Source organism: Poecilia formosa, unplaced genomic scaffold (genome assembly GCF_000485575.1).
Source record: "Poecilia formosa unplaced genomic scaffold, Poecilia_formosa-5.1.2 Scaffold109, whole genome shotgun sequence".
In the NCBI taxonomy this organism is placed as follows: domain Eukaryota; kingdom Metazoa; phylum Chordata; class Actinopteri; order Cyprinodontiformes; family Poeciliidae; genus Poecilia; species Poecilia formosa.
In genome coordinates this window covers 30,673-54,320 of record NW_006800048.1, presented here as the reverse complement: position 1 = coordinate 54,320, position 23,648 = coordinate 30,673, and the positions used below count along the sequence as shown (strand labels likewise).

The 23,648-nt window shown below is 37.9% G+C and overlaps 2 protein-coding genes and 1 non-coding gene across 5 annotated transcripts; 1 reads left to right on the top strand and 2 right to left on the bottom strand.

Moving 5' to 3' along the window:
• Positions 1-429: 429 nt before the first annotated feature.
• trnaw-cca (transfer RNA tryptophan (anticodon CCA)) lies at positions 430-501 on the bottom strand. The gene has a single exon. It is a non-coding gene; the product is annotated as a tRNA-Trp (tRNA).
• A 904-nt stretch (positions 502-1,405) lies between these two features.
• Positions 1,406-13,242, bottom strand: cul2 (cullin 2). 2 transcript variants are annotated; one of them, XM_007559892.2, is made up of 22 exons: positions 13,163-13,242; positions 12,976-13,095; positions 11,862-12,000; positions 11,447-11,549; positions 11,253-11,347; positions 9,261-9,366; positions 9,036-9,118; positions 8,649-8,745; positions 7,460-7,570; positions 6,429-6,591; positions 6,196-6,320; positions 5,953-6,060; positions 5,760-5,819; positions 5,533-5,661; positions 5,320-5,406; positions 5,013-5,165; positions 4,839-4,916; positions 4,689-4,755; positions 3,875-4,077; positions 3,656-3,757; positions 3,456-3,572; positions 2,042-2,173 (listed from the first exon to the last, which is right to left on the bottom strand). In XM_007559892.2, exons 3-22 carry the CDS (start codon positions 11,978-11,980, stop codon positions 2,042-2,044), a joined length of 2,238 nt encoding a protein of 745 aa, XP_007559954.1. In that variant the 5' UTR covers positions 11,981-12,000; positions 12,976-13,095; positions 13,163-13,242. The 2 variants fall into 2 exon arrangements, with proteins under 2 accessions (XP_016530694.1, XP_007559954.1); XM_016675208.1 differs by lacking the exons at positions 12,976-13,095; positions 13,163-13,242 and having other exon boundaries at positions 1,406-2,173; positions 11,862-11,980.
• Positions 13,243-13,718: 476 nt separating this feature from the next.
• Positions 13,719-22,066, top strand: LOC103143379 (transcription factor HY5). 2 transcript variants are annotated; one of them, XM_007559890.2, is made up of 7 exons: positions 13,719-13,828; positions 14,959-15,037; positions 15,124-15,294; positions 15,519-15,650; positions 18,330-18,419; positions 20,700-20,850; positions 21,152-22,066. In XM_007559890.2, the coding sequence occupies exons 2-7, from the start codon at positions 14,974-14,976 to the stop codon at positions 21,294-21,296; spliced, it is 753 nt and encodes a 250-aa protein (XP_007559952.1). In that variant the 5' UTR covers positions 13,719-13,828; positions 14,959-14,973; the 3' UTR covers positions 21,297-22,066. The 2 variants fall into 2 exon arrangements, with proteins under 2 accessions (XP_007559952.1, XP_007559951.1); XM_007559889.2 differs by lacking the exon at positions 13,719-13,828 and adding an exon at positions 14,755-14,824.
• Positions 22,067-23,648: the final 1,582 nt, after the last annotated feature.

Sequence of the window (23,648 nt, the reverse complement as noted above, 5' to 3'; positions counted from 1 at the left end):
TTTGGAAAAAAAAAATCCTTAACTGCCTTGTTTGTGGTTTTTGGGGCTCATGTGGAAGTTTAGAGTTGATGTTACTGTTTCGGTCCTCAGGTTTTATGGGTTAACAAAGGCAACCAGATGCCGTTCCACATACTTGTTCTGAAATAAACAGATATTTACAGTGTGTTGAAGGAGTAGTTCACGTTTCGCTATGATACAACCACAAATTTGGGTCTCATTCCACCTTCTTCCAGTTGATTAGTATGTCCTCTACAGGGCCTGGTTGCTGCTAATTATTAACCAGAGGAGCATGTGGATGGAAAAACAAGTATCCAAGTGAGTCATTCGGTGTAGCATCTGACTATGAATATTTTATAATGGCATCTTCCATTAATATTAAGCGTATACGTATGGATTTCAATGTGGTCTGTTTCGAGAGGAGAAAAGGTTTGACCCCGACGTGATTTGAACACGCAACCTTCTGATCTGGAGTCAGACGCGCTACCGTTGCGCCACGAGGCCACTAACCGCCTATCCGCCTGAAAGAGGATCATACAACCAGAGTAGAGGTCATTTTGATGTCCATTTTTTTAAAATATAAATAAGATATTTACCGTGAGATTTAGCCATATCTCCTTCAAAGACGAACAATTTCCGAAGAAAATCAGTCCTGAACAGGGAACTTGATATTTTATTTTTTTTAAGCTTACGTCAGCACCAAGGACAGCTGCCTCTTAAAGCTTTTCTTTCACACGCTCACGCGCACTCTGCGCGAGACGACAAATAAATGCACGCTAATCACAATGAAACGCGGACGTCAAGTGCGTAAAAAATTGCTTATATTAATGTACTTGTTAGAGTATTTAAAATCCACTTAAGTTGATATGATTTCTGACTTAATATATGAATGACAAACATGAATGAAAACAGTTTTTTCTATAATTTTAAAATTTAAATAATTTTGTTGAAATTATTTTAACATTGATACAAATAGTGCTGTTAAACCAGCATGGCGACATTTTTTCCAAATATTATAAGGTAAAAAGCTCTCACTAAATACTTTACAACATAAAAATCATTATTTAAAAACTTTAATTACAGTCGTACTTCGAGTTTATGTTTTTTTTTTTTTAATTATAAGGGAGTAAGGATGAACTGGGAGGATATTAAACCTACAGTAGCTGTCCAGTAGGTGGCAGTATACTAAATAGAGCCTTTTATTACTCCGAATAAAAACGGAAAGAGGCTCGTTATTAAGGTAAAGTAAATCAGATACACACCAGCCAATAGCAAAAAGATGAAAAACTCAACTACATTCTCACAAAAACTACGCAAGAATTTAATTTTAGCACAGCAGCATAGACTCGTCAACCACATTCTGTGAGAATTCTCTAATGGACATATCACAGGTATTTACATAAAAGCTTTCAGTGTTTTTATTTATTTATTTGACAAGCAGCTGTCATGTTTGTCACTCATTTCTCTTTACATGTGAAAGATAACAATAGTCAGTATACCAGTTTTATTACAATATTTTTTTCCTAAGTTCAGTACATTTAACAAAGAAAGAAAAAAAAAAACACACAACTGCAAACGTGAGAAAAGAAAGCATGTTTAATATGTCGCCATCAATATGTCTTTTTGTCCCCCTCCTCTGTACTCTTTCAACAAATAGGCTTGTCTGATCTTTCTTTTCCAACAGCTAGAGAGGCATGTTCTTTTTGACGTTGGACGCACAGGTGCGTGGCACTGGTGATGCTGTAAACAGTTTAAAAACCAGAAAGTGGGAAAGGTTCGAATGGGCGAGGGCAGGAAAGGGGCCTATCAGAGTGGTGGTGTGAGCCGGCTGTCTGGCGCTGACATGATGTCATCAAGTCTTTTTTTTTTTCCTTTTTTTGGAGATGGAGGCACAAAGTCCTGCTTTTGATCGTCGCAGACAGCCTGCAGTTCAAAATTCTAAATTAGATGAGTCTGTTGCTGTGGTTTTTGTTCATAATTTGAAACCTGTCTCATAGGTGAGTCTCTGTTTGGAGATGCTCCCTTCGTCGTCGACTCCCAGGGCCTACGCGACATAGCTGTACTCGTCGGCCGACGTCTGACTCCGCTCGATGTACTGTTTGTCGATGAGCACCTCGATGCACTTCTTGATCATGCTGATACTGGGGTTGAACCTGGCTTTGGACTGATTGATTACCTGAACACGTTTAAAAAAACAAAAATTGAATTAAATGAAAAATAAATAAATAAAAATACCTTAGGCATTGGGTGATTTTTAGACTGTCACTGTTCTCTATGTGTTCCTTGGACTTCGGGTTGCTCTTTGTTCCCTAATATTCTCTAACAAACCTCCAAGACCTTCAGAGAACAGCTGGATTTGTACTAAGAATGAGATGATGTATCAGATTAATCACTGCAAATTGATTACTAATCTAGTAATCGACTAATCGTTGACTGGGTGTATACAAACTCCAAAAAAAACAAAAGAAAAAAGAAGTCAATTGCTGAAAGAACAAAATACCCAAAGCAGTGATTAAGTCAAAAGTGTAGAATACATTTTGCATTTATGATAAAAACACATTTGACTATAAATATGTTTTACCCAAAACTGTTCAATCTGAACCACTTTTAACTTCACCTGGTTTAAATTTGCTAAAGAAATGCTAAGCTATTGCATTTTAGGCAAGAAAATGTTTTTCTTAGTTTAAAAAGGACTTATTTATTTATATTCATCTTTTACAAGTATCTTTAACATTGTACAAAAAAGGTTTAAGAGGTTAAATGAAAAATGTGTAGAATTTGCCAATTTATTTTATTCGGTTAATCGCCAGAATAATTTATTACTGAAATAATTATTTGTTGAAGCCCTAACTTATAATGAAATTAAATTACATACAGATGGATGCCATGTTTAAATGTATGTTTATTCACATTTCACTTTTATTGTTTTAAGGAATCTGGTTGAGACAACTCATCAATTATACTTAGGCAAGTATGCTTTTAATATATTAGAACTAAATTTAATTCAACTCAAAAATACTTAAGTTATTCCAAATAATAATTAAATGTATCATATCACTCAAATATCGTCAAAACAATCATTGCGGATGATGATGCTGCAGGCGGGAAGGATCTCCAGTAGCAGTCAATCTCGCAATGAATCTGAAGAGGCCTCTGACTGACTGGAGTCGCACATCATAACAAGTATTTGAAAAAAAAGAAGAGAAAAAAAAATCCTTCCAGCGACACAGCATCCAAAACCAAACATGCAATGCCTCAATCAAAAGAGCTACAAAGATCAAATGAAAAGAACAATTCAGAACTAGTGTAATAGAGCTACTGCAACAATGAGCGAACAATTCCAGATCGCTCCTGATCGCTTTGTTTTGTGGCACATACGTTTAACCTTTAGCCCTGCTAATGTTCATAAATCCTGACAGTTCAAATTGAAAAGGTCTTGACCCTATCCACCCACTCACCTCCTGGATGAGGGCGTTGTGTCGGAGGACCTTCCGCGCCTTCATGATCCTCACTATAGCAGCTTGTAAATACATTTTGCGGTCCTCGTCAACGGCGCTTCTCGTCTGCTCCATCTCCTGAACGTTACAGACACGCAGCGGTTCAGTTGGTTATCACTTGGACTGTTTCTCACCAGGCTGGCATCCGGCAGTAGGCTTACCTGCGGCGTGTCTTTCTGCATCGACGTTGTAATCTTGAACTTTGTCCGTTTACTGGTGAAACTCATATTTAGTGAAAACGTCGACTCTGTTTCAATCTCCTCCTGCGCACAGGGAAAAACGTACACAACTTTCACTGTCTGAAACCAAAACCTGAGTGTACCTCACCGCCCATCTCAGGGTAAAAGGCAACTTTAGCCAAACATCGTTTCGCGTCAGACCTTCTGCAAGTCGTGGTTTAGCATCTTGACGTCCATCAGGGACTTGATGGTCTTCTGCAGCTCCTTCTCGTTCATCTGGGTGCCGTCCTGCAGCTCCTTGTATGTTACTGTCTGGCTGTTGTTGAAGGCCAGAAGCACAGCCATCTGGTATGTGGTTACCATGGCAACGTAGGGTTTGGACAAGTAGTTCATTTTGACTTCGCCTGCAAGAAGGGGTAACAAGCATAACACCAAAGTTCAGAAACTCTCGTCTCATTACTTTTAAATACATTCCAGTGACGTTTGCACAAGATTGTTGAGAAGTGTTCGGCTATAGCTACAAAGTTTCTGTAGGTTTAATCAATGTAAATTTAAGATTTTTAGAGACTGTTATGAATGATATGCAAGACCTGTATCGCCACAGAAATGTGCAAACTTCATCTAGCCGACTGGTGAGAAATTTGCAATTGCCCATCATAAATGCAAAAAAGCTAGCTAGCATGCAAAAGGTATGTTAGCAAAGTTAGAAGTAGCTTCAATTGTCTTGAGTGCGATTAAAACTTTTGCCTAACAAAAGTTAGCCCCCCCGCCTCCAAAAAAAATACATTGAATATATGAGATTAAATAATCCAGCAAGGCAAAGTTTAAAACCTGTGATTGACATGTCAAAGTCTAGCTTACTTTTTAAAAATGAATTTAAGGCCTTAATTTAAAGATGTGCGGACACTCCGCAACAAGAGCTTTTAAAAGGTTTGAATAACATTATGTTTTTTCCTTTAAGTTTAACCAGAACATGCTGAATTGTTTTACTAAATCTGCCATCGTTTTCTGTTACCTGTGCAGAGATAGTGCAGCCAAGTCAACTTCCTCCCACTGAAGTGCTGATTATAGAACAATTCAAACTGCAAAACAGGGTGAAAACGGACAGAGATGATCAGAAGGCGCTTCTTCCTCTACCAGTACAAATCTCAGCAGCTCCACTCACCATCTGAACGCTCTTCTCTAGTTCTTGAGGGATGGCGAATGTTGACGAGGGGACGTGTGTGAGAGGCCAAGCGCCGGCCTGCAAAAAAAAGTGGACGATATGCCAAAAGTGTCAGACAAACTAATATTTCTGGCATCTTTTCAACCGCCTGTTTCTGGCTTCCTCATGGCAGACCTGTAATACGTAGATCTGGAAACTGATCCCCAGGTCCACCACCGTCTCCTGCGTCTTGATAAAATTGTTGAACTTGTTGTTGAGGTCGGCGCTCACGCTCATGTCTGTGTACATTCTGTGAAGTTTGCTGGTGAACTCGTAGCCACAAGCTTGCTGCAAAATGGACAGGAATGAGGTCATAGGTCATTATAATAAGGTAATCCTCATAATTACAATGACCTCTAATGACATTACACAAGAGTCTACTGCTGAAGAAAAAAAATTATGAAAAAGCTTGTTTAAACACTCAAGAAATATGTTTATTTACCTTTAGTTTGTTGATCATAGCTTCTTCTGAATCCATTGACAATGATAAACCGTGTATTAACCGCTTTGCTAACATTCTGGCATAAAACTGAAAAAACAAACAAAAACAACAAAAAAAACAAGCCCAGATGTGATGAGTTAACTTTTTGGATCTATTTAAAGCTTCAAACTGAGTCACAGTTGGGTATACTGTAGCAGAAAAAGCTTCCTGTACCTTTTGAAAGATGTCTTTGTCGTCTATGTACTTGAACACTGTGATGAAACTGGTCAGCTTGTCCTCCACCTCGTTTTCCGTCATCCCCTTTGCAGATTTCTTCAGCAGATTGTCGCAGTATTTTGCCAGCTGGACAGAGATAGCAGCAGGAAGGGGGTGACTCGGTCAAGGCTCTGCGCGTACAACTCGACATGAGAATTCCAGTGTATGTGTATGTGTGTACTCACAAGTTCTGGGGCTTTGCAGATGGACTTCGGCTCCCTAAAGTTCACCACAGACGTCAAAGCCTACAAGAGGGAAAGAGACGGCGAGATAGATTAAATTGGTAGAAAGGCAATTATAATCAAGGCAAAAAAAAACAAAAAAACAACCTGCTGAAAGACCACTCTGCAATGAGGCAACAGCTATTTGTGGTTGTACCTTATCAAGCGCGCTCATGAAGTGTTGATCTCCGTTGAGGACTGTGTTAATGAGCTGAACAAATTTACTGTGAACCTCAAGCACGGACTCCACAAAAAGGGTCGGCATCTAAAGGGAGATGGAGCAGAAATAGTTCCCATTAAAAGGCTAAAAATCAAAAACACACAACAAATTTTGGCAAGGCACTTTGAAAATCCGGTGAAAAAACCCCCCAAAACCCATAACGTGTGGCGAGGTACTAACATTTTCCTGAGAGAGATTACTGGTGCCTCTGATGCCCTCGTTGTGGATGTGGACCTGCAGCTCCTGGATCATGTGAGGCAACCCGTTTGACACGGCCCGCAACAGGGTGTACGTGTTGGCCATGTCTGAACAGAACAAACCATTTCGCAGGTCGCTGTTAGCTGAGGTTGCGGCGTGCGAACGGCGTCAGGACATCAAAGAAAAAAAAGAAAGAAAGCATAAAGCGTACTGACCGTCTCTCTTCTCTTGCCGGATGATGTTCTGGCACTCCCCGTGTAGGAACTGCAGGTGATCGGCCACCATCCTCTGCTGGCATTCATGAATGACTTTGGCGTAGGAGCTGGGGTGCAGGTACTTCCGACATCGGACTTCTTCGTCTTTCAATCGGCCCAGGACCTGCGAGATGAGAGCGACGCAGAGACATGCAAAAAGTTTTCCCATCACTTTATAGGGAAAGAAGAGTTTTTCATCTCATAGCAGGAAGTTGTTTTAGATGAGTCAACAACATTGAGCTTGTCCGGACAGGAATGTTGGTTTCACTCCACACTGACTGATTGGACAGGAAGATTGAAATGATTAATCGTATTAATTGTGATTAATCGACTGTTGAAGTAATTGTCAACTAATTTAGTAATTAATTAAATGTTGACTGGAGCATACAGACTAAAAAAAGAAAAGGCCCAATTGCTGAAAGAGCAACATATCCAGAGCAGTAATTAAGCCAAAACTGTACAAGATATATACACATTTTGCATTTAAGATAAATACACCTTTGTATGTATATGTTTTACCTAAAACTCCCCAAGTGACATCATTTAAGCTTCACACGGTTAAAATTCAGGAAAGGAATGCTATGTTGTTGCATTTTAGTCAATAAAATGTTTATTTCCTGTGCTGCTCATTCTTTTACTGTATTTTTAATATTCTATAAAAAGGCTGATTAAATGAATATTTGTAGAATGTGCGAGCTTTTCCTAGCCGATTAATCATCAGAGTGATTGATTACTACAATACTCGTTAGTTGCGGTCCTACTGTCATCCACTATAAAAGGATCACCTTGGTAAGAAATAGGACTGAGGATCAAGGGAACAGAATCAAAGCCAGAGGTCAACACAATATCAGATCCATGATATCACTTTTAGTGGCTTAATGTTTGAGCTAATACTCAAGATTATAAACAGCCTGGTTGAACATTAAGAAACTATGTGAACTCAAACTCGACCGCTGAAAGTCGCCTCGCGTTCTCTCTCTCCAGCGACTTACCTTCTCCATATACTGTGAGCAGTTGGATTCCTGGAGAAGATTGGAGGCTTCCTGTTTGTAATACTCTCCTGTTTTTATCAGAAAAGGCCCTTCAAAGATTTCTTGATAAAACTGCAACACAGAAATAAAAAATAAATAAATAAATACAAAAATACAACTGAGAAAGATATTCTTTTGTTGACATTAACAGAATCGTACAGTGGGGGAAACAAGTATAGTCAACAATATATGTGAATGTCTTTCCTCAGTAAATAGACTTTGAATGACTGACATGAAATTTACTTCTGCTGTCAGTAATTTACACATAAACAGCAATAAAGTAAATCTGTCCAACAATTGAGAATATGTATGATAAAGTGCAGTACATGGGGAATATTTCAGGTTCCATGGAAACAAGCGATCCACATAATGACCTGTATATAGATTTTTTTCATAATTTGGCCCAGTGACTTAAACTCAAGAGCAACTCATGTGTTTTTACCCTTTTTTTAACTCATTTTTTTCATGAACAAAAAAAAAAATGAGTTCATGACACATTTTTTGACTTATGCAACTTATATTCCGGTGCGACTTATTGTCTAGAAAATATGGTAAATGAAATACTGAGAAAAAATAAAATAAAAATCTCTTCTGGTCAAGGTGGGACCACAACTAAACACCATGTTCGGTGAATAAATTAAGACAACACAAGAGTACATTTTTTGAGAGGGGGAAGGGAAGGGGCAGCATGACTTGATTCCATCTTTCCAGATATGATACCAGGAAACTTCAAATAATTAACAAAAGGATGATGAGATAAGGAAACTGGAGATAAAACAAGGACGAATGTTTTAGCAAAAATAATTATCTCAAGTACAGGAATGAAACTGGAAGCTTAAATCTGGATGTATTTTATGGAATAGTTCCAGTTCTGATTTACATATGCATTTCTTGGATTGTTACCAATATCTGTTGTGAATCCCATGTTCACAGCACAAACCTAGCAATAACATTTTGGAGTGTTCAGTGCTCATTTCCGTCGCTGTGCAAGCAATTTAGCAGACCTCGCATTTTTAGCACTGGATTTTGACCCTTGTGTCTTTTAATGGCACCATATACATAAAAAGAAAAAAAAACAACTACAAAAAAAAAAAAAAAAGCTTGAATACAGTGCAGACTGGGAGAACGGGTTGTTTGCTTGTCGGCTCACCTTTAGCGGAAACTTCTTCTTGTACTGTTCAACATGAACAAAAGAGTTGATGACCCCGTGGATTACCTTCTGGTTGGGGTTTTCACCGCAGCGATCACTGCAAGACAGCACAAGTTGAAGACCTGATCATGACGTGCGTTTCCAGACAGGGGCGAAGAAAGATTTGTTTATACAACTCATGCGAAAGTGTTGCAAACAAGAGCAGACATGTTTTTATGGATTGTATTTTTTTTTTATTTTTTTTTTGGCACAACAGTTGCTGAAAGGCACTCAAAACTCATTGCTTTTAACGTAAACTAAAAGTTCTATACAGAATCTACTATAATCACATCAATACATTTGAGAACCAAAGTTAAAAATGTATATATATTTTTTTTGATAGCTCACTTTTTTATTTCATTCAACAACATCCGGATGAGGACGGCCTGCAGGGGTTCAATCATCAGCTTCTTCCACATATCTAGAGCCAGCTGCAATAACAAGACAGCATTTTGTCACTGTATTATTGTCTCACAACAGAAATAACAAATAATTTCATGTGATCTCAATCAAGTGGGAGACACAAAAGAGACCAAAAAACAATAAGCTACATGTGGAAGAATGGGTGAGTACCTCTCCGATCTCCATCAGCGGCTCATTCATGTCCACTCCCCCATAGCCGTACTGCAGGTCTGCTTCTGTTAGCTTGTTCTTCTTGATAAACTGTGTGTTCAGATACCTGGACAGCATGGGGACAGGCGTAAAATGATGAAATTAGTCGACTAATTTAATCAGTGACAGCATGTTTTAGTTTGGTTTTTCTTCCCCCAGTGAAAACCAGAAATAATAGTCTTGTTTTGGTAGCTGCTTTCCAACGGATTCCGGTAAACTCAGAGACCAGCAGGGTGTTTGTGTTACTGGTTTCAAGGTATAACAAGGTGTGAAAGGTTAAGGTTAAATTCTGCTGTTTGACATGGACAAGCATTAAGTTTCTAAGGGTTGCAGTTTTCTAACCGATCATCGATGTTGCCGATTCCGATTTTTTATTTTTGTCTGAAAAGTCGTTAAAATACGACAAAGTTAAGTTGGCAAAAGTGGAGTGACTGTTGTTAACCGGACTTTTATTGTGATATTTTGTTGTACATTTGTAATACCGATAAAGATTATGATTTAAAAAAATTTTTTTTTTTTTTAGGCAAATGTATGGCTGTAACTCCATGGCACAGCATTCATGGCTGCACAAACACAAATATTAGTCTTGAAAAACATTCCCATATGAAATGGACGTCTCTTACTTGAAATGTGTGGTTATTAATTCTAAACTGCACACGGTAACCATATTTAATCTGATTTTCAAATTTACCCAGCCACCAAGCTGATCCCCATTGGCTGAACATGGCCACTTTAAGTTGCATCTTTTCACAGATGTGCTATCTGCCTCTGTTATGCTAAATATCAAAGCCATTTAGTATGATGTCAAAAAAAAAAAAAATAGCACACAAAAATTATTTTTTTTCTAAAATACAAACTGATCCCCCCACACAGAGAGCCACTTATAGTGTTATGAGTTAACACTATAAATAACAGGCATTTAGATGCACAGTCACTCTTGTGAAGAAACAAATAAAAATAGACCTAAAAGTTCTTTAAAAAGAAACACCGACTCGAATCGAGACGCTTAATGTGTCTGCTGGCGTCTGGCGCAGGTCGTTTTCAAAGCAATAAAAAAAACAACTAATAAATAAAAACCATAATGGGAGAATTACTGTTGCTTGTGAAAAGAGAGAAGAGACACCCTCTGCATTTAGGCAGCTGAGACGATAATCTGTGCTGGTAAAAAAAAAACCCTCCATAAACATGTGAAAAGACTAAATTAAGTTGATAAATGATTAAGGACAACAAAGTGATAAGCTGACTCTGTTTATGATGAAAAGGTGACACTAACAGGAGTGGAGAACTCAAAACACTCTGGGTCTTTTTCCAGTAAATGAACACATCACGTTTGGAGGTTGCAGTAACAACAGTCACCTTCAATGTGGAACTTGTTACTTATAGGAAATAGCTCAAAGTCTCACTTTCAATATCAGTAAAGTGGTTAAAATAGCTGGATTTGGAAATATTGGCAAACTTTTAGGAAATCTCAGAGAGTTGGAGTGAAGAGCTTCATCCTCTAGAGTAGGGGTGACCAAAGTGCGGCCTCAGGAGCCACTTTTGGACTTGGGAATCATTTTGCGTGGTCCCTGAGTGCAGCTCAAAAAATTATAAAAAAAATAAAATGGCTCTGTGGCAAATGTTAGCTGATACAGAAGGATGGTTTGTTTTTCCGAGATGACTTTCAATGAAAAGTAAACTGTTGTCAGATAGATAATTCATATCTTTCTTTTTACAGGTCAAGTTTGTTTCACTTTCATTTTTAAATCCCACAAACATCCAGCGCTTTTTTTTTCTTTTTCTTTTTTTAACTGGGAAAACAAACCTAATCTTTAAATTTGGCCAAATAGAAGCTAAAATGTTTTCTAGCAACAATTTTCTGATTAGCGAATCTCTAAAGACAATGCAACATCACACATTTTCCTTTAAAAATAAACTGGAACGTTAAAAGTTCCGTAAACAGCAGCATCTCACCTGTACAAGCAGTCCATGTAGTCAGCTCCTTTGCTGTACTCTTCCCAGTACCTGTGGTACATAACTAAAACCTTTTCCTCTGATTCCAGGACTTTCTAAAAAAGAAAAAAAGAAAAACACACACACAAATGAGTACAGAAGGTGTTCAACAGGAGATGAACAGGTCAGCAGCGGAGGGTTCGGCGAGTTCTTACCTTGTACAACTGCCTGACATGGTTCTCGAGGAAAACCTTGGTTTCTGTGTATAATCTTTCACCCAAAGGCTCTGGGTATGCAACGCACAAGGCATAAATATCACTGGAGTTGGGAGTTCAGGATGAACACGTCGTTAATTGCACAAGTAACAATCCTGACTGTGATTATTTATGACAATTATGTTATATAGTTTTGCTACCAAGCAGGCAATGGTCAGCGTGAGATGACCTTGACTGCCGTATTTATGCAAAACCGTCCAACGCAAATGCGTCACATGATTAAATTTGTCTGATTTAGAACAATTGCTGAAGCTTTTCAAACTATATGTGAATAAAATTCAGCCAATTAAATTCATATTCAGCCTCTTTATTAACCTTCAAGTTGCATTATGAAACACTGCGATATAAAGGATACGAGAATCTATCATTCCACGTGGCTCTTTCCACGTAGTCGAGCATCACAACAGCCTTGATTGTAGTTAGTAGCTTGTTCCATGTCTCGTCAAAATCCACCACCCGCGGCTTCAAAGACATGGTACAGCTTCTATTTCACCCTAAAAAAAATATAAAATTATAGCAAAATAAAACTAGATGAAAATGCATTTGGGGTGGTGGGAATAAAAAAAGATTATCTAACCCTTGACCTTGCAATTGATCGGACCATTATAAGTCCTATGACAATGCCTAAGACTGGCAAGTTAGAATGTTGTGTTAGAACATAGTGTCAAGGAAAAGAAAGTCGATTATGACAGTATAATTGACATTAAATGCATGGTAATAGGAAACCAAATGCACGTTTAAGACTGAGAATAGGGCTAAAAAAAAATACTACGTTATTGAAAACTACACAAAACAAAACTAATACTGAAACTAAATCAGTGTAAGAAGATCCAAGTTTGCCTTGCAACCTCTGTTCAAATCGTCATTATCGAAGGTCCGGGTTACCGAATGCATCTAAACATTCATCACCGTGAAGTACCCAACATTACCACAGCAACAACGCCCCCCAAGAACACAATGAACACTCAGGTGTGTCCCAGAAAACTCATTACATCGTGTACCAAAACGGAGGCCCCGTGTTGCTGTAACAGTTCATTTAAAGACAAAAATAACACTGCAGCGTCATGACAGCTTTTGGTTCTAGCTACTAATTGGACACAATTACTCGTCTCGGATAAATACACGTTACTGTCGCTTGATAAACACCCTTCTCACCATTACTATAAACGTAGCTAAGTAAAGGTTGCTGGCTAGCGGAATGACAATCCCAAAATAGGCTGGCGAGCTAAAAGGCTAACTAGCTTCTCGCTAACATGCTACTTCTTCTTCCTGCTCCGTGCCATTCAATTTCTAGGGAGCAGCTAGCTACTAGCCGGCTAGTAGCTAGCTAACGGTAGCTTGGCTATCACTAGCAAATTGTCATCTTAGCAGTTTCAGCACAGTCACTCTGACAGCTCAGCAAAACATGTCGCTACAGTCACACAGAACAGCACGCTCAGGTCAAGAAAAGTCGTGAAAGTGGTACCAACCTCTGTACAGTAGTTACTTTTATAAAAGTCAGCTTTCTCCGCTGTCACGGACTTGATTTCGCTTTACAAGTCTTCCCTAGTACCTCCAGGTTCAAACCATTTCGACTAGTTGGGAATACGCTGTAAAGAAACAAGTAAATGTACTTAAAATGCTATTTTATGATTTTCAACGTGCGAGTTTGCTTACAAATTAGACTTAGACTTAGGAACAGTTTTTCAGTTGCTTATACTAATGAGAAATAGACTGACCGAGTCAGTCCCAAATAACAAAAACACCCTCGTTTGAAATGGTATCGCCCAAAACTACGGGAACCTCTTTGGACGCGTTTCATAAAACTTTTATTTTCAGTATAATAGAAAAAGAAGAAAAAATAAAAAATATAATACTAGTACTACTACTACTACTACTACTACTACTACTACTACTACTACTAATAATAATAATAATAATAATAATAATAATAATAATGAGTAATTTATAAAATAAAAATTACTTTTCCTTTTAATATTCTATTATCAATTATATCAATTATGTTCGTGTATCTTCTTCTTCTTCTTCTTCTTCCTATTATTATTATTATTATTATTATTATTATTATTATTATCATTATTATTATAGTCATTGTTATTATTGTTGTTCTTTTTCAGTACAAATAGACAACATGTCGTTAACTGTATGTTTCTTGCTCATGGGCTTTGAATATGGAACGAACAAAACCAAAACAAGAAAACGGTCAAACAGTTACTTGGCAACAGAATAAAGCACCAATTAAATTTTGCGAAAACAGACTGATTAAAAAAAAATTTAACTTCAACTGAGGCCACGCTCCAGCGAAATTAAGCAGTCTTTATCGTGAGTCATGCCATTTACTGTTGTTATTAAAAGTAAGCAATGTTAGGCAACGTTAGTACATTAGCTCTTTACTATTAACTTTACAGTGTAACTTTAAACTTTAGCTTGCTGGTGTTTGCAAAACTTAGCGCCCCAGGCAGTAATGCTAGTTGCAACATCAGTTAGCTTTGTGCTATCCTGACCATACTTGTGAATTTTCCTGAAGTGCATCATATTTTCATAGCTAGGTTTCCCCTGAACGCTCTCAGGGGTGTCCAAAGTCGGTCCTCGAGGGCCGGCACCCTGCATGTTTTAGTTCTCTCCCTGGTTTTACACACCTGCATCAAATGATAGCTCGTTAGAAGGCCTAAGGAGAACACTGACTTGCTGAGGAAATTGTTACTACCACTAGGGAGAGAACTAAAACATGCAGGGTGCCGGCCCTCGAGGACCGACTTTGGACACCCCATCTTACCAAAGCCACCAGAACTTAAGACATTTTTATCCCCAAATGAGCCTTTTGTTGTAATAGCCATACTTCTCTTAAACGTGCAGTTTAATATAAGACAGGTTCCTCTTTCCGATAAATTGCCTTAATTTTAAATAGCAGAAGTGTTCAATTGTAAATTCATCACCAAGAAATTACTTGGTAACAATCCAAAAGCACGTGGCAAACATTTGCCATTGATTAAACAAATAGCTATGTGAGCAAGCATTTCATTAGTCATGGGTTATTAGATTGATAGACATCAAACACAAAAGTGAGCACACCATTCAGACTTTTGTAAATATTTATTTTCATAATACAGCACTGAAGATATGACACTTTGATGCAATGCATCAAATCAGTTTACAGCTTATGTAACTGTAAAACCAAAATAACTCAACTCACCTGCTCCCCATTCACACCTGATACCATATAACGCCAACAATACCATATAACACCAATTAAACATTTTCCCTCTAGGGAGGGAATATGTTTAATTGGGCACAATTTGGACATCTTTCCATTGTGAGGTACGCCCTTTTGACTCCAGCAATGTAGACATTAATAGCTGTGTGTTGTAGAGATTTAAAAAGATATCCTGCATAAAGATGCAGAACCAAAGACAAACTGTTTAACATTCTGTTCCACTGGGTTTCCCTTGCAGGCTTACTCAGTCACAATGTACCAAATTAAGTCAGAGGGAAACGATCAGGTTTTCCAGCGAACTATGGAAAACCAGCACAGTAAGTATGTCCGAAAACATGATCACGAACAGTTATTATATTATGATGTTATATGTCTGAGCCTTTACCCATTCTGCTTGTCCCAGCTGGGCTTTTTCAGGCACCTCCTGTCGGTTACGTTCTTAACACAATGCCAAACCTGCCGTCCTCTTCCATGGGCTGCGTCCAGATGCCGCAGCCTCCACCTGCCACTGCGTTTCCGCTTTATGAGGAGATGTACAACTGTATGCAGCAGCGTTGGATGTACTCACTATCAGGTAACATCTCGTCTTCATCTAGACTACTCCATAGAATGATCCAAAATATCTAAGATCCACGCAAGGGGCGTTGTGTCGAAGCCGTGTCTTGCAACAACTGTGTAATATTTTATAAATTTCAAACTTAATCACCACGAGATGAAACCGGTTGCAATAATCTCAGCTGAGAAATACAACTGTCCTGTCTTTAAAGCATTTATTTGTTTTGTTTTGTTATTGTCAAGGCGTTCCTGCCCAGGTAAAGCAAGACAGTACGCTAACCCTGGCATCTGTTCCTGTAAGCAGAACCAAAGAGCAGCCATCAGCAGAGGACATGGATTCACTGCATGGACCAAACAGTTTTGTTATGGCACAAGGTAACTCCTTCTTTCATTCATTCCTTCCTTCTTCCCTTCCATTCTTCCTTCCCCTTTTCCATTCCTCCTCTCTCTGCAAGGCGATAGTGACTTTTTCCTTTCAGTTATTGATGAATAGATGCTCACAGTTGCCTCTGTAGATGTGAAAATAGGATTTTCCCACATCACCTTCCTAAATGTCACCACACAACATTTCTCAGGTTACATAAAAAGACATGAGCTGGAACCAAATGGAAACCGTCACATTCATATGGGATTTTTGGCACCTTCTCCGGTAAAGATTAATAAAGTGTGAAAAAGTATCCAAAGTTGATAAATTAATTTGGAGATTCACTGGCATCAATACCGATGCTAGTCAACTACCATTTACCAAAAGGGCAGCAGATAGCATTGTCCGATAACATTTATTAAGTTTTGGGTGAGGAGAGAGCGATCTCTAGATTGGCTCCCTAGATTATTCCTGGGTCTGATCTGGTGAAGAGGTTATCTGCTTATTAGAAGATTTTTGGGGGGAATTATTAATCTGCTGAAATACCCAATGAAGACCAATTCTTAGTAACTCAAATCATCCAAGCATTTTCAGGGAGTCATTGGGGATGGTGATGCGGTAGGCAGGAGGGATCTTAGGTAGCAGTCAGTCTTACAACAAATAGAAAGAAGCCTCTGACTGAAGACTGTTACTGTATCACAGTCTCGTCACTGTTGTGAAAGCTAACAGCTCAATATCCAAGTCTTGGTTACACCATCAGTTGTTTCCAAGCTCTGCTTATCTACCTCATTTGCTTTTGCCGCTCCTCTATAAATCCTCTCTTTTTCTAGCCATATAGTTGGAAAGTTGGGCACAGAGATGTTGGAGTCGGGAATATGCCCATTGTTATCGATAGTAGAGATGGTTTGAATTTCCTTCTTCTTGCTATGCTCTTTCGTTCTGCTCTGAATCCAAGAAGCAGAACAAAACTGTAGTTAATTTAATAGTTTAGCTACTTTGATTTAAGTATTCCTAACAATTTGGAAAATCAAATTCATTAAGGTATCCGAGATCCAAAAGATCATTGTAGTTTAAAACTTCTGGAAAAACTGTAATGTCCAAAAAACAAAACAACCTTGAGATTTTTGCTGAAGAAAAAGTCTTAAATTTGTCTGTCTAAAACTGCGGCCTTAAAATGTCTTAAATTAATTTGAAAAATGTCCGTAGATTGGACAGTTGATGTTAATTGCAGATCTTAAATTTTGTCGTGCCAGAATATTTAATCTAGTTATTTTTTTCCTCACTGGACTTTTTACTCAGGCAAAATCTGAGTCGCCTGCAAAAGTTACCGGCAGCCTAGCTTTTAACACACCGTGGCTAGCTAGCTAGCTAATTTGTTTTACCTCTATCACGGACAAAGCCGTGTTCACAGTTTTTGATATATACTTAATTGTTATACAGCAATTTTCCCCAACCATGGTGGATCCTGTTAAGGAAGAATATTCTAAATTGGTTAACTTTGAAAAAAGTTTGGCTCTCTCTTCCTCTGGATCCCAGGTCCTCTCAGCAAGCCACGTGTGGCCACAAGGAAAACAACAATGCGTGTTGACGTCACAGAATTACAGAGTTTAATCCAATATAAGACAATGCATAAACTTACACCAGAAACTGCAGAACAACGGAGACATACATTCATTTACCTGACATAAATGGAAAGAAGAAGAAAAGCAAAGACATCTTTTGAGAGTTGCAAGAGCAAATCTAATCTGTTACTTCTGTGTAGAAAGTTTTATAGTAAAAGGCGTATTCTTATCTTTAATTTATTCAAATAAGGCGTATCTTTGCTCATCCAACCAGAAGCTATCTCTGACCCTCTATCTGAAGCCAGAAACCCCTGCCGTGTTTACTGCTTTTCACAGATGAGTGTGAAAAGCTAGAACTTCTACTGTATTGTTTTCCCACACAGACAAAAGGCAGTTCAAACGATCCTAGCAAACCATTTGCAGTAACTACAGGTAAATTAAAGGTCAATAGGCCAGAATACATTACTAATTTCAAACCACAATTAGGCCATTTGAATCAAGACATGTTAAGTTTTAAAATTAGCTTATTTTAAATTTATTTTCTCAACAATCCTCCTGTCTTTCTTTCTTTTTTTCTTTTTTGTCTATTTTGGAGTTGCTGAAACTTCCAGATACCCTGACTTCGAGGTAAATGAGCAATTTCCTCTATCACACATTGCTCTGTCTGTACCTCTGCACTACCTGTAGAGGGAGCATTTTCCTTTGGTATTAACCATAAAGAAAAGTTTCTGGTATTATAAGCGCCACTATTTACTCTAAAACCTATTAGTAGTTTGATTTATTTATGAGCACACACACAAAAAAAACCTGATGGGCAGAGCGCTGTTTTTATTTATAGATGAAAAAAAATTAGTTTTTTGCCTCACTTATGATTGGAAGCACTAAGCTAAAAAGTGATTCTTAATAATCACAGCCTGCATTCAAAGACCAGGATCAATTCATAAGCCCAAGCTGAGGAAACACAAACAGCAGAGTCCCTGACTCATAGCGCTGCTTCGGGCAGCTGGGGAGGAGAGGAGAACAAACCATAATGTTGACATCAAGAAGTCAGTGATGTCATAGTGATGTCAATGCCTCTAATTGTAAACTGCATACATAGTCTCACTGTTGCTTGTGGTGACATTTCAGTGCTGGAGAAGACTTTGAAGAAGACAGTCTCTTCTTGGGAACGTGGGATTGGATACAGCATGGCTGTAACTGGAGATGAGACAGAAGCAGGTATATGTTTTACATTGTAACTAAGATGAAATATTATTTTATGAATTTTTGAATAGCCATATGTTTAACTTAAACTAGTTGGATTTGGAATGAGGTGGATAGCTTTGGAATGGAAAAATGGATTTGTTTTCTTTCTTCTTTTTTTTTTTAAATGTGATTTTCCTTGGGAAAAGTAGTCTTGTTTACTTCATCAAATAACATTTAGATTACTCGCTTGAAAAAAGTAATATAAAATATTTCATTGGGATGTATAACATGCTAAAATCCAACAAGCTTACTTTGATAAACACTTTGGAAAAGCTCTGTGTTTTCTCTGTGTTCTTCACTCTGCGTTTCTCTCGGTCATCATCTGTGAAATGCTTCAGTGCTGTGTGCTATCCACTCACCCACTCACTCACTCACTCACTCACTTACTCGCTCACTTGCATAGCAGCAGTGGCTGACGTCACTGCTTTTCCTGGAACAGACCCCCCAGCAGCAACGTGTAAATGTGAAACAGCAAATAAGATGTACCCTGACGTCAGTCGCAGGACTCACTGTGATTAGATGCGGCTCATTTTTTGCAAGCGCCACATATGACTAAATTAGTCAACAGAGTGTTACGACATGAGGGGAGAGTTCTGTTGACAGAACGATAGATAAGCAATGTCTTTTCACTTGATACATTTTCTATGTTATTGCCTTTGTTATCTTTGATTTGTTGAAAATGCACTTATGCATTTGATTTGCTTGGAAAAGGTTCAGTCACTTAGTTAATCCAAACTAAATGGATTAACTAAGTGACTCAAGCTGGTTTGAAGCTGGTTGTTCTAGATGAAAGGAAAAATTGGAATCAGACTTTTTGAACCAAAACAGTTTGAAAATTAAAAAAATATATATAATTATCCCATGTAAAGTGTGGAAAATGATCACAAAAAAGACTAAAGTTTCCATTTGTTTTCAGGAACCTTTTACAGGAAACGGGGTTGTTCTATGGTGCGATTTGTTGCTATTTCCCTGAATCTTGTGAGGGGTGGGGCTTTGTGGTGGATTCTAATTGGTTGAATTTTGTAAGTGTTCTGCCTTAATTTTGTTCATATAAGGCCAGTTTAAACTTCACTGTGACTTACATTATCTGTTACCTTTAAATATTGTTGATTTAAATTACACAAATTGGCATGAAGCTTGACATTTCAGGTTTCACAATCTTATTTATTTTATTAATAATTTCTTCGTTTTAAAAATGGAAACATATTTTCCCTTTTCATACATCAGCGGTCAGAGGAGATGTGGGTGTCTTTACTGTGCAGTTGGGTAGGAGGAATTTAATTTCATAAGAAATTGGCTGTTGCAAATTTTAATTTATTTCGGTGATTTCCATTTGCACAACCTTATGGAAATGGAAACACGCCAATTTAAAAAAAAAACAACAACAAAAAAACAAACATTTTTGATCAAAAGTTTTTGCGCTAGGATGTTGTGGTTTTTCGGCCATATTGAAATGGATGTATTTCGCAAAACTGCAGTGGAAACACTGTTTTTGTATCACAGGAGTCACATGATCAACACCCGGATGTCACTACTGATGAAAGGCATGAAGACAACGGGAAGTGGAAGGATGATTAATTGTATTTATTTTTTAAGGGAAATGTGCAGCTGGCTCCACCAGCACACAGTTCATAAGAAGTTGTGCTTCATTCGAACGTGTAGAATCGCTGACAAAAAATATGTAGCTGCTCCCAGGCTGAATTCTCCTCCATGCCATGGCTGAATTATGAATATATCTCATGTAACTGTCTACATCTGTCACTGCCTTAAGTTTTAATGACTTGTGGCATGTACAAGCTTATTCAAAGAAATTTTGATTTAATTTCTTATTTAATGGAAACACCACAATTGCGAAATTCAGTTTTTTTGACATTAACAGAATATAGACAGAGATTTGTGCACATTTGCAATGGAAGCGCAGCTGGTGACGATCGACGGCGTTGACATGAAAAGTGGCGCAGTTGAAACCCATACACAGCAAACATCTGTTATTGGAAACACTCATTCTTTTCAGACATTGATAAATGGTTGGTATAATTTTATTTGCTGCACAAACACAAAAGCTGTTTTTGGGGATTTTTTTATTTTTATTTTTTACAGATTTGCTATCATTTCACTTGTCTTTTAGTCTATAACACACTATCTTATGTCCCATTATTTTTAACTTGTTAGTTACAGAGCAACCAATATCCTGTACCCCCTGTAGATCAATCTTGTAGTTTGACGTACTGTATTTATTCTGCCTCTTCCCAGGCTCTGTTGCTGGTGGCGACTTTACCAACTCCCAGCTGCGCAACCCCACTTCTAAGCTGTTGAAGACAGACTCCGGGTTTGGGAGTTACGGCCCTCAGAAGCCTTTAGAGGACTCCTTGCAGAAGAGGGAGCTCCGCCTAATGAAAAACAGGTAGAGGGGGACCAGTCATTCTCTCTTGTTAGGTAATTAATCTGTTAGCTTTTCTGTGACATATGTTTGAAGGAAAGAATGACTGTTGTGGTTTTCCAGCCACAAAATGCTATCTTCTTTGCATCGTTTCAATCATCCATCCAACCAAAGTGCAGTTCTACTTTAGTGTCATCGTGGCAGTCATGACCTAAACATTACAAAGAAGCTTTCATTATTTATGGCTCCAATATGCCCTCCGTTTAATCCGGGGAGAGGAGCCAAAGATGTCCAGGCCTCTAATCGTTGCCGCTGTCACTTCCAGGGAAGCTGCGCGAGAGTGCCGGCGAAAGAAGAAGGAGTACGTCTCGTGCCTTGAAAACCGTGTGGCCGTGCTGGAGCAGCAAAACAAGACTCTCATAGAGGAGCTCAGAGCCCTGAAAGACATCTACGGACACAAAGTGGAGTGACTGCGTCGCAGAGGAGATGGGCATCTTGGGATCCTGTGGACTTTTGTCTGTTTCAGTGGCGTGTTTTTGAATGGAGTCTGGAATAACAAAACGCGCTGACACAAAGCACTCCTCGTCGTTAATTTTCTGTGTTCACACAATGATGTCAGGATTTCAAGGGTCGTAATTATCCAACACCATCAGAGGACAAACAAGAGCGAGCATTAGGAGGGAAGGTTTGTAAGCGCACGCCGGTGTTTACTGGTCACAAATGGGTGAAGTTGAGCGAAAATAGCAGAAGTCACTGCCTTTATTCATGCCACTATCTCATTTTATTTGTGTCGCATTGTGTATTCCGCGTGATTAGCTCGGCAGGCATTGTTTTGTATCGCCAGCTGATGTTGTGAGAAGAAAAAAACTTGAGAATGTATTTCAAGAAAATAAATTTACTTTTATTCCACTCTAAAAAAATCTTGAATTATAGTTGCAGGATATTTCATATTTTAGCTGAAAACCAGACTCAAGACAAATATCATTGCTTATTTATTTTTGGGCAGGTTTTTTTTTTTTTTTTGCCTCAACAGTTTTATGTTAGATGTATATTTTGTTAATAAAATCTTCTCATTTGTTTGGTGAGTGAGGAAAGGAGGTTCATATTAACAATACTGTTTAAACCAATTTTGCCTGCCGGATTTTGTGTTTTATTTATTTTGTTATGTGTTTTTATTCTCTGCAAACACTGTTTGATGGGTTTAGTTTCACCATATTAAAAGATCTTAGACTTTTACACCGACTTTGCCCAAATAGTTATTTCATCTCGATACCATGCCAGTGCGGATGCAATTTATTGTATGTGTTCTTCAGTTTTTAGGTTTACATTTGGAAAAGTTGAGAGAGTGAGGTTTTAAGAGGAGATTTAAACATGTTGATAAAGATTTGAAAATTTAAGGAGTTTTATTTAATGCGGAGGAAGTGGTATATCATAAATTAATTCAGTTAAAGAATGCTTTATTAATCCCATGTGATTCTTCACATGTTCCAGAGTAGTTCCCAAAACAGAACCTTCAGGAACAAAGCATTAAAAAGAAAGATGATAGCTTTATTTTATAAATGCTATCATCCTCTGTTATAATTTTTTTTCTTTACTATAAAACTGATGTATTTTTATTTTACCCAAGGTTATTAAACTTTGAGGCTTTTATACTAACTCATACCTCAACAAGTGCATAAGAGAGCTTTTACCATCTTCATATTCAACCTTGTGTGACTACTCATTTATTTTGTCCTTCAATGTTTCTACCACTATCACATGTTTTGTCACATTTTCCAGCATAAAAAAACAACAACATTCTAGTTTTTTGATATGCAGTACGCAGTGAGATAGGATATTTGAAGAGAACAGCATGCTCCTACCTAGAAAACAAGATTTACTGTCTCCCATGGAAACCATATTAATCTAAACACCCAAGTGTGGACAAGTGTGGAATTTTGCCGTGAGCAACGTGTAGGGAGCATAGATTGTAATTATGGAAGACTTACTGACAGAATAAACACAGATTATGACTTTGATTAATTTTGTACTGCTGGAGATCTGAAACACAACTGATTGAAACAAAACCACACTGGAAAACTCACCGAGCTGGAGTAAGACGTACGTTTGATTTTTAGGTTATTTCCTGGATCCAATCACACATTGTCAAACATGGCAACATCGATAAAATATGTTAAAATGGTAAGTCAATTAACACACACACACACACACACACACACACACACAACGTTTTACTGACTGAACTGTAAAACATTCAGTCATAAAAAGCATCACTCAAACACAAAACTCACCACATATCAAAAAGTGCAATGTACTTGGATTACCAGTAGGATGTGCCATACCATCGTAATTGAATGCAGCTACCGCGTGATTATCACACTGTGTGCAATAAATCTGTATAAAATGGTTTTCACTTTTTAGCAAATAGATACATTTATTTCATGGAGTCTCCTAATTCAAACTGGATTCACAACTACAACCAATGGAAATAGTGTGTAAGACAAACTCTTAAATTAAATGAGAGATTTGAGCACTTTCTTTGTATTTATTTCCATAGTTCATAAAAAAAAGATAAAATGATACAAATTAAGAAAAACAAGGATATTATTTTAATTTATTAGTTTTAATTGACAAAACAGAAAACCGTTTAGGTTATTGTGTACCCAACTGTCAATTTATTTAAATCTGCAAAATGTTAAAGAGACTTTAAATCCAATACTCTCACCCAGGGGCCCATATAATACCGAGGCCGCCACTGTATGCATCATAAAATTTTGTGTATAAAAGAACATTTTGGAGAATAAAACTTTTTTGTCATATTT

Coding starts and splice junctions, on each gene's coding strand:
- cul2 (XM_007559892.2), bottom strand. CDS start 11,980: ATGTCTTTGAAGCCGCGGGTGGTGGATTTTGACGAGACATGGAACAAG. Junction 11,550..11,861: donor ACGTGGAATGATAGATTCTC/GTATCCTTTATA, acceptor TCCCAACTCCAG/TGATATTTATGCCTTGTGCG. Junction 5,407..5,532: donor ACAAAGACATCTTTCAAAAG/GTACAGGAAGCT, acceptor TTGTTTTTTCAG/TTTTATGCCAGAATGTTAGC.
- LOC103143379 (XM_007559890.2), top strand. CDS start 14,974: ATGTACCAAATTAAGTCAGAGGGAAACGATCAGGTTTTCCAGCGAACT. Junction 15,038..15,123: donor AACTATGGAAAACCAGCACA/GTAAGTATGTCC, acceptor TGCTTGTCCCAG/CTGGGCTTTTTCAGGCACCT. Junction 15,651..18,329: donor CAGTTTTGTTATGGCACAAG/GTAACTCCTTCT, acceptor GTGACATTTCAG/TGCTGGAGAAGACTTTGAAG.